Raw genomic sequence first — 9,962 nt, forward strand, 5'->3', positions numbered from 1 at the left:
TTCCCTGACCGCAACTGGTCTCAGAGTGCGAGGATCCGCCTTCCCGCAGAGTCAGCATTGACAACTCAACAGCTTGACTAGGCCACGAAGGAAATAAGGAACGAAACAGTCATTTGCTCAATCACTATAGTTACGGCCACAGGCACCAATGAACACCTCCATTTTAGTGTTGACTTCCGGGATGATGGAAATTTGAGCACCAGCGCGAATAGCAACCTGAAAATCACAAGTCCGATGATTTCCCAAAGCCGTCGCGAAAAAGCCTACCACTTCCCCTTGTGATACAGGCATGCCATTGATAGTTCCTTCACCACTGATTATGATACCCATCGACATGCACTGCTTCGAAGGGACCAACTGCCCTTCACCAGCCGCATCAACCTAACATCATCAGCACAATGCCCGATCGGGTCTACCTTAATCCAGGGCCCACCTTGACAACCTCGAAGTCATCAATATCATCAGGCGCGTAAGTCCTAGCCTCACACTTAGCGCCACACTCCATCTCACTGGGCTTCAAGATGCTCGCCGGTCGACTTTCAAAGACAAGCGACTCCAGTAAAACCTAAGCCACGAGCTCGTGCTCCCCACTGAACATAATGGCAGCAGCACCAAAGCCCTACCTCAACATCCTTGTACTTGGGAGTGAGACCACCTCGGATAACGTTGTCACTGCAGGCCATACACTCCATGATATCCCCCGAGACATAGGCATGCGGTGTGTTGGCCTTCAGGTAGAGGCATTGTCCAGGGGCCTGAACACAACAACAAGCCATCAGCAGTGGAGTTTCACGACAGCTTGGAGTAAGATACACTGGTGCTAGTCTGACTAAGGCGGTTTGCGATAGACTTCAAACGCACACACACAAGACATAAAGCTCACCATATGGACAATATTGAGGAAGAACACCGAGAGGACTCCAACATCTCCACCAGGGAACTGACGGTCCAGCTCAATAGCCAGGGAGTGGGCCTCATCACCAGCAGCAGGTGTGCGTGACACCAAAGCCGCGATCGTTTTGGTCACAGCTTCACCTGACAATAGTATAATACACACCTTCGATATCGGCATTTTTCATCATCACCATCGGCCCTCATCAAAGTAGAATAAGCTCTCTTCAACGCCCCCTGCACATTCCCCTCGAGCTGTCTGCATATATCAGCACCCAACAGGCTTCCCAACTCGGGGAACTTCTTGCAGAAATCAGCTATCTCCGACACTGGCCTGAGGAGCTACCTTGTCGGGCGGTCAGAATAGAAATGAGGCCCACCTGAAACCGCACATGCCCACGAAGTTTGTCAGAGCAATGGCGATTTCCGGCTTGTGGTTTGGATCCTTGTACAAATCAGGCCGCTCACGATGCAGCCTCTGGGCCAACGCTTTGTCCGGATGAGATTGAATCGACAAGGCAAGTCGAATAGACAAAACCTAAAGAGAATGCAGATCAGGGGTGGTGGGAACTGGTGGCGACCACTAACCTTGAATAGATAAGGCAACTGCTTTACACTGCCAAGGAATTCCCTGCCTTCCTCCGTGGCGAACCAGGCATGTATAGTCTCTCCACCTTGTGCCATATGGCATACACCATTGGGATGATCTCCCATCCACAGCTCGGCATAAGGCTTGCTCTCATCAATCTTGAAGGAGCCTGTGTGATCTAAACCCAACAGCATGGCAGTGGACCGAACTAAACGCCCGAGTCATGCCCCCTTACCTCCCTCTTTGGCCAGAAGTGCTACTTTACTCGCTGAGCCGACCTTCCCCCAGGCATAGTTCTGTATGGCAGGCTCTACAATACGAAGTGTGGACGATGACGACTGGACACTCATTGAAGGTAATGAATACTTGACAAGTTCACATCGGAACAACACCGTCAAGAACCCGGGATTCTACCCTTCCTCCTACAGCACGACTGGGGCTATTTGAATGGTTCACGGATTAATTTGATACTTTACCCGATTTTTCAATAATTTACTAATTTTCCCCCCAAAATGCTCCTTTTTCATCATTTCGCCTCATGGTTTCCATGAATTGCCCAATATTTCAAAATTGGCTAAACTTGGGCAAATTAATAAAAATTCGGAAAACACTAAAATAACCTGGAAATGCTGCGAATAAAATAAGTCTTATTCAAACCGGATCCTCATCCCAAAGTAGACACATCCAACACAACACCCTACACCCCAAGAAACGTGCATCCCAGAAACATACAAAAGCATGCATTCAAGCTTCTATACAGTGCACAGGCCCCTCTCTCGATGCAAGCCTATCCATACTTGCAGGGATGCCCAATGCCACCCTCGAGCCCTCGTCTTCAGGGAGGTATACCTTAAGGCCGTCCTCCTGTGCTTGGGCTTCCAACAGGCTGTACCGACCAGCTGAAACAAGACCAGTGTGGGAAAATGTGCCAACCACATGTGTTGGTGATAATATGAAAATCCTGAGGAAATTTGAGGAGGCTTGTGTACACTTCTACCCGAACTCTTATAATTAGTGAGGAAATTCCTGAGCCTAGCTGAGGGAAGTGAACATAAATTCTAACACTGAGAACAAGACTTATATTAGATGTATATTTAACAGAAAAAGACAAAAATAAGAATATAATGGATCAGAATATATATGTTTCACCCGTTTTACGCGAAGTGGAATGTGAAATGTGTTTTTCACTAGTGTTTTTCACATCACGGGTGAAACTCCAATAATGCTAAACTTAATAATAAAACCTATCGATATTGGGATAACACCATATTAAGGTATATGGATTTATCACTAATACATATCTATATATTACTATTTCTACAACTGTATATTAGTTATCGATTATCTACTACATTTATCGCATAATACGAAGCCCACTGTACACAAGCGGGCTGATCACGACCAATGCCTTCGCGAAGAACCCAAATATCAATCACCATAAATTCAACTACGACCATTTCCTCGTCCCTCTCTATTACCAGCGTAAAACTCCTCAGTAATCTGCTGTACTTCCTCAGCCGAAGGGGCTATGAGCCGATGAATGGGAACTTGCCTTTCACGGAAACTAGGCACCAATGCGTTCGGATACAACTGTGTCCTGATCTCGTCCTGGAGGATCGATAAGGTACCACTCACTGTAGCACCAGTACTACCACGAGCCGTTTGATACCAAGACCAAAGCGGGCGCTGGTGCCGATGACGACCACCTCAGGGAAGCGCGCACGCAGACGGAAGTACAGCGAGTCCAAGTGGAACAGGGAATCCCTGAACATATCACCATCATCACCCAAACCACAATAGGGAAACTGTCAATTGAAGACCAGAAAGAAATTATTAAATCAACACTTCCGACTCTACTTCTACAAAGTATATAATTTCTCAGCACTTCCAAATAGACACATTACACAATCGTTCTGCCCCGCTGATATTACTTGTGCAGCATGTCACACATGGTAGCGCACACAATCCATTTCCTGTGCTCATTCCATGTTTTATCGTGCTTCATAACCTCATTGTATACAACCTCGAAGTCCTCCAGAGGGTCTTCCGACGTACCCACTACATCTGGACCTGACACGCCCTCCGACTAACCCCACAAACGGCATTTAAAATTCAAGATTGCACATACTCCTTACACCCGCACAGTTGCCAACACCCAGACCAGTATCAAAATATATGTTCGATTTTCTCAGCTGAGCTCAGAAGTTTCCTCGTTAGCCACATACAAAACCCAGTAGTAGTACACAAAAACCAATAAAAAATTCCAAAAAATTTCCTCACAATTTTCCCCTTATCACCAATACCCCCAGCTGACCACGTTTAAATTTTCCCGCACTGTGGCAGACTCACCCTTGCCCATCTTAATAACATACACAAGAAGCCTAGCTCGGTACATGTGTCGAAGAACTCGCAGTCCCCGAAGCCTATCCTCAGCCGCTCCCTCGCTGATGCCTGGCAAGTCCGTTATCTTAATGTTCACACCATCTCGGAACCGTATGACCTAAGACTACCTCACGCCCACAATCGTCGGAAGTGTGGTAAAAATTGCACGTGGTCAACCACATGTGTTGGTGACAATATGAAATTAAGTACGAGAAAATTCTGGGCGATTCTTGTAGATTTCTGCGGACTTCTAAACCAGTTCGTATATATACCGCTGAAACTAGTAAGGAAACTCCTGAGCTCAGCTGAGGGAAGCTAACGTTTATTTCAGCACTGACCGTCAGAAATATATTACCCCAGTATGAGGTCGGATCGTCGAGTACTCCTCAGGGCCTATTCTGGTCATCATCCGGCACACTGATGAGGCGATGGAGCTCTTGCCACTATTGGGCTTTCCCAACTACCACAAACTATGACTACTGCAACTGTAAATTCACTATTGCCTTCTACCAATGCAACATCAGTGAGCACTCTCAGTTCCAGCTCGAGTTTCTTGCCTTCGCCGGGTGCTCCCATACGCCCATCATGCTTCTTAAAACTGCTATACCCCACTCCTGAGCTCACCACGTTTCCATACCATGCCTCGAATGCCAGCGACAGTACCGCCTTTGCCTCCTCTGCATATCCTTATCATCTCCTTATCAGCGAGGAATTGGTACAAGAACCTACCACCGAATCAGCGCAGTCAGGCTATAGACTCCTACCGTGACCTATGGACACTACGATTCGCATCGGACTTGTGACCGGTTTTTATTCGTTCCCTAACGATCGTTCCCGGAGGCACATATATCGTGCAATCATCACCGTGAATACCTTCCATAGGAGAACATCACAGAATCGAGATGAGCACCATCTATATAAGAGCCATGAACAGTGTTGGAATATATGTTTACTATCCTCAGCTGAGCTCAGACGTCTCTTCACTAATTATACAAGAGTACATACGACTTCGGGTAGAAATGCACAGAAACCATCAAAAATTTCCCAGAAATTCCTCAGATTTTTCATATTGTCAACAACACATGTTGTTGACAATGTACATATTTTCCCACGAAAGCGCCGAGTTACCTCTGCCGTATGGATTCACCTCTCCCCCATTGCCACCGTTCTTGGCATGCACCTACACCCCACTAGAGATCCCCCCACCGTGCTCCTCCTACCTCTTGCTTCACACTGAGGAGGCTGTCTATCTGGTCAGTGCAGCGTATGAACACGTGCCCACCGTGACCACCGTACCCTGGGCCTTTGAAACCATAGGTCCTACGGCAAATGCAAATATACGTACAATCAACACCCCTAAAGTTTCATGATAAAGTGTCGCTTGCTACATTAGCCGTATATTTCAATTTAAAATTATTTCTATACTTATATAATGGAGTTTCACCCGTTTCACGCGAAGTGAAAAGTCCGATATTCGCGATATGCAGTAGTCGGCAAATGATGAGTTTTTCACTAGTGTTTTTCATAACACGGGTGAAACTCCAAATAATAAACTAGGAGCTATATATAATTACGATACATACGATAAAAATATACCTTTAATGATATCCCCTTCAACATTATCTATAAATATTTAATAGTAATGTTATATATAATTACATCAGGTTACCTAGTTATCAGGTTATATACTCTTATAACATGTTCAATTGAATTCAAACTGTTAATTAACGAGTTACACGCTACATCTGAGCGTATCACTCATCAGTATCAATCGTATACGAGTACTCCTTATCACGAAGCAGCATACTGACAGCAGAGTTACGTTCAAGTTATAACATATGATATATATTACTAGTAAGATGATTAAATATCTATCTCTTAGCTCGTAAGCAACAGTAGCTAGAGTAGACCGACGGGACTCTCCTAAGAATGACCCCCTGCATAGCCCATCACCTCTTAGTTTTAGGTTTGGGGTCGCCTCCCCGTCCAGCTCTCACATTAACCCACATCCGATCTATAAAGGGCACATTGTGCCTAAGAGGACCCCATGCCCAATAGCAACAACACCACCGACCTCGGGAAGGATTCCATATCAGATCTCTCTGTGACGGTCTCCAACACCCCATCGCCCGCCCCATCCAGCGAAGAGGGAGCCGATGACAGGTCCCATGTGTTACCTATCTATACCTCTCAGAAATCTATTCGGCGCTTAACACCACCAATCGAGCAGATAAAAATATCGTATTCACGTCTAGGGACTTCAATTCACCGTCCACCTCCAATAGACTCTCACCTGCATCCATAGTGAAGACCTCCCCAGTGTGGGACACTGGTCGCTCCACGAACTCCGGTTCATAAGCAGTATCGTCCGCAGCATACAACTCCGCCATATTCACCACATCTTCTTTCCCAGCGCCGCCCACCGTACAGAATCTCTGCCGCCGTCGCCATGCACTTGATGTTAGCGTCCGGGCCAGACCCCTCAACCGAATCATCAACTAACCGCCGCCCTCACATACTACGGAACGCAAGCCTTCCAATGGAAACACGATAGCTCACGAGACAGGCCGCATGGTAAGACGAGGAACATGCCATGTCCCCTCCCGACGCAGCCTCGTCCGACGCTTCTGTCTCCATCTCACTGTGGCCTCATCCTCCATGACTCTCCCCTCCAACCAGGACCTATATGAGGAGGAGATAGCCCAGTGTTGAGATATATGTTCGCTCTCCTCAGCTGAGCTCAAGAGTATCTCCAGTAATCACAAGAGTTTGCGCACGGATTATGGTACGAGTGTTCAAAAAAACTATAAAATTTTCCCAAATTTTCCTCGAGATAAGTCGTTGACCATATGCATATTTTCCTACACTGTGATGGTCACAACAGAATGCCGTTCACTCACCGTGCGAACTCTGACCTCATCGAAGGGTCCAGGTAACCCAAGTCCCTAGTAGATACTTCAGCCGTCCGATACTTCACTCGTCTCCCCGAGCTAGCCTTGGACGCCGCGTCCATGTCCAGCTTCCACATACATGACCCCAACAGTATCAGCGCAACGGTCGTCATTATAACTCCTAGTGTAAAATACAGCTCCGCTCCGCCCGAGCCCACGCCCAGCGGTAGTAGTGGGCACATAACCCTATACTGTCCATCTTCCTCACAGAGCTTCACATACACTGGCCTCAGAGGAAACGACTGATCAACCGTATCGAAAAAATCATTCGCATACAACAGGGAGTTCGTGTCCACCAGCAGCGCTCCCAAAAGACCATACAAGCCCAAGGGCGAGCGCTCTTCCTCATCATAGTGCAGCTCCACCGACCTCGTCGAGCCGACCGGCTTCAACACCACGCTCACGATGATACGGTCAGCCTCCACAGTAGTGGAGTTCCTTGAAATCTGCACCATATGAAACCTGCTAGGGTCCGTGTCTAGGATGCCTGCCAACTCGTACGTAAAACGATAGTCGAAGTAGTCCCGGACCGGATCGTCTCGAGACAGATTGACAAGGCCCTTGCTATCAGCACCCGGGTACCTCATTCGTAGCGATACCATAACCGCCTGACTCTCCTCTTCCAACGAAGTGATAGGCTCCATCAACTGTCCCACCGGTCGGCATTGGCCAGCGATAGGGACGGTAGTAGTTGGACAGTGCTTCAAGCAAGCTCCTTGGAGCATGACGCTCGGTGGGTCGCATCTAGGCCGTACCACAATACGCCCAACATCAAACACCTCTTCGAAGTGAATGATGCAAATCCGAAAATACCCCGTCTCTATTGCCCGAACATTGGCAAAACTGAGCTGAGTCCTCGCCTCGTTCACGCTGGGAGCCTCTGGGATCAACCATGCCTATCAAAAAAATGCAATGGGCGAGCGCTTCGGCTATTACAGCGTAAGAACGGCTCAGAGGATCCACCTCAATGCGAGGAAGTATGCACATGGTCAACCACATGTGTCGGTAACAATATAAAACTTCTGAGGAAATTTACACTTCTACCCCGTATATAAACTCCCGAGCTCAGCTGTGTTGGGCGTATATATATTCCAACACCGATCGACCTCCCCCCAGCGGCACACCTACCAGGGACATCCGTGCCTCCACATCAGCAGTGCATTCATCATTCTCATCGATAACCACAATCCGATCACTTTCATATAAGTTGAAACCAGAGACGGTCAGGTCAGCAGGTTCCTCATGCAGCCGTGGACACAGACACCGAGCCAGCTCCCTCTCACTGCATGGGTCTGTTACCCAAGGCGTGCACACGGGCTCTCTTACACACTGTCTACTCGCGCTGGTACTAAACTCCGCTTCGCTCATCAAATGGTACCTCAATAGAGCCGCTCAAGAGTCCACCACGACAGCAGGGAGGCTTCACCTTATGCCCCTCTCGAATTGGTACACACAGTACTGCTGTTCATCGTAGGGACCATCCCCCACCAATGGAGATTCCATCACTGGCTCCTCCAATATGTTGCCCACTGACCGTATCGTCAATCTGGGGTCGTTTTTGTACAGGCTTCGAGGTAGGAGGAAACCCTGACTCTCTTCAATCTGGAAATTCAACTCGGTGAACTCCGAGACAACCTTCCCAGGTGCGATGGGCAGAGTGAGTTCCATAGCATCTTGGTCCCACAGCGCAGTGGTTTCCTCCACCAGATGGGCATCCCTTCCCGTGAGATGGATACTTCTGGCCGCACGATCGATGTTCCAGAACTCCGACAACTTGATGATTATGGGGTTGCCCATATTGATGGCGACAGTCGGGACCAGCGTCATGGTCATCCGGAACGTCCGTAATGCCTCTCTTGGCTCGTATCTGACGTCGCCCAGTGGTGACACTTAATGGTGACACACGAACGAAGCATTCACGATAGTTTAATGCATTAAATAAACGAGACAAGCAGGTCTCTCACTCGGCAGTCACCCCCGTCCTTGTGATAACTCACATGAATTTAGAAACCTCAAAGGTTCGCGGGACCACCATTGGACTATGCTTGATCTTCTCAGGGAATATAATCTGTCCCCTCGCCACCTCTACCCTCAGCCTACCATCATTCTCTGACATCATCGGGGGTAGCCTGTCACACCAACCTCAGCATCCCTGCCTCCCCCCCCCCCCCCCCCCCTAGCCCACCGGAATGCAGCAACGTCCGCACCAAGTCGGACCACAGTAGAAGCATCGCTAGGGACACTCTGGCCGGGCGAGACCTCCAAGTCCAGCACCTCCAATGTAGCGTTCCAGCTACCTACAGTCAACCACACTTTAATAGATACAAGTATGTGAGACATTCACAACCCACTCACCATAGTAGGAGCTCCCATCAGTAGTCATAAAGCGCTTATAGCCAGGGTCAAGACGGTTGGTAGAGGGAGGACTACTCGAAGGGTCATAGAGGCTACCACTGTTGCTACTACTACTACTACCTCAACTGAGGCCTTGCAGTCGGGCATTGGAAACCTGGTAGATGTAGACGCACCACTGAGCCTTGCAGGAGCACGACGTTCGGTCGTAGTGTAATAAGGATGGTGGACACAGTGCTAGGGTACGCTACTTCGCCCTCTCCATATCTAATCCAGGCTGACATGCACTCCACGTCCTCCCATGTGCTACTCCAACTGACTGATGATGAACGTCTTAACCACACTATTGACTCGAGTGGTGTAGTTGAATGCCTGTGTGCCAGCAGAGGGGATACCAGCCTCGGGGATGTACCTTTCTATACACATCAGTGCTATTCTGACTATTCTCGGCGTTGGACTTCAAACACATACAACGCTACCACCCACAGCGATGGACTACATATAGAGACTAGGGTCAGTCTGATACATCGCATACGGCAAGACAAAGCCCTGATCCTGCTCGACTAGAAAGCGAATCCGACGGCCAGCTTGGATCTGCGAGCTTCTGCATAGCCAGAGAGCTCCTATCTGGTTTGCCTACCATGAGCGCCTCCACCACGACAGTGAGGAGCTGCTCGCCATTCTCCCATAGGCCCCGCGAGCCCTCAAACAACGGTGCATTGACCCCACTGAGATCGATATACCCGCTAGGATCTCCCTCATTGAGGCTGGCCTGAGGACTTTACCCTCAAAAAAGC

General features: G+C 48.5%; 2 protein-coding genes across 2 annotated transcripts in view; both read right to left on the reverse strand.

The window, feature by feature from the left end:
• Positions 1 to 117: 117 nt before the first annotated feature.
• Positions 118 to 1,850, reverse strand: Pmar_PMAR005246 (Mannose-6-phosphate isomerase, putative; the record flags this gene model as incomplete). The annotated part of the gene is made up of 9 exons (XM_002786494.1): positions 1,716 to 1,850; positions 1,480 to 1,658; positions 1,272 to 1,429; positions 1,086 to 1,225; positions 884 to 1,035; positions 624 to 755; positions 434 to 565; positions 268 to 381; positions 118 to 216 (listed from the first exon to the last, which is right to left on the reverse strand). The coding sequence occupies exons 1-9, from the start codon at positions 1,828 to 1,830 to the stop codon at positions 118 to 120; spliced, it is 1,221 nt and encodes a 406-aa protein (XP_002786540.1). The 5' UTR covers positions 1,831 to 1,850.
• Positions 1,851 to 2,208: 358 nt separating this feature from the next.
• Positions 2,209 to 9,962, reverse strand: part of Pmar_PMAR005247 (hypothetical protein) — a gene marked incomplete at its 5' end in the record, with an annotated part of 10,823 nt that continues 3,069 nt past the window's right edge. The window contains 22 exons of the mRNA XM_002786495.1: positions 2,209 to 2,379; positions 2,959 to 3,088; positions 3,133 to 3,244; positions 3,412 to 3,550; positions 3,830 to 3,980; positions 4,218 to 4,322; positions 4,373 to 4,476; positions 4,526 to 4,587; positions 4,627 to 4,735; positions 4,991 to 5,042; positions 5,083 to 5,182; positions 5,816 to 5,896; positions 6,422 to 6,544; positions 7,183 to 7,709; positions 7,942 to 8,095; positions 8,240 to 8,680; positions 8,811 to 8,942; positions 8,999 to 9,110; positions 9,169 to 9,239; positions 9,289 to 9,432; positions 9,665 to 9,759; positions 9,806 to 9,937. Of these exons, the coding sequence (XP_002786541.1) occupies positions 2,225 to 2,379; positions 2,959 to 3,088; positions 3,133 to 3,244; positions 3,412 to 3,550; positions 3,830 to 3,980; positions 4,218 to 4,322; positions 4,373 to 4,476; positions 4,526 to 4,587; positions 4,627 to 4,735; positions 4,991 to 5,042; positions 5,083 to 5,182; positions 5,816 to 5,896; positions 6,422 to 6,544; positions 7,183 to 7,709; positions 7,942 to 8,095; positions 8,240 to 8,680; positions 8,811 to 8,942; positions 8,999 to 9,110; positions 9,169 to 9,239; positions 9,289 to 9,432; positions 9,665 to 9,759; positions 9,806 to 9,937 (3,231 nt within the window). The 3' untranslated portion in view covers positions 2,209 to 2,224. The remainder of the gene's footprint in view (positions 2,380 to 2,958; positions 3,089 to 3,132; positions 3,245 to 3,411; positions 3,551 to 3,829; positions 3,981 to 4,217; positions 4,323 to 4,372; positions 4,477 to 4,525; positions 4,588 to 4,626; positions 4,736 to 4,990; positions 5,043 to 5,082; positions 5,183 to 5,815; positions 5,897 to 6,421; positions 6,545 to 7,182; positions 7,710 to 7,941; positions 8,096 to 8,239; positions 8,681 to 8,810; positions 8,943 to 8,998; positions 9,111 to 9,168; positions 9,240 to 9,288; positions 9,433 to 9,664; positions 9,760 to 9,805; positions 9,938 to 9,962) is intronic.

The sequence above is a fragment of the Perkinsus marinus genome, assembly GCF_000006405.1.
Source record: "Perkinsus marinus ATCC 50983 genomic scaffold scf_1104296931384, whole genome shotgun sequence".
NCBI classification, from domain to species: domain Eukaryota; phylum Perkinsozoa; order Perkinsida; family Perkinsidae; genus Perkinsus; species Perkinsus marinus.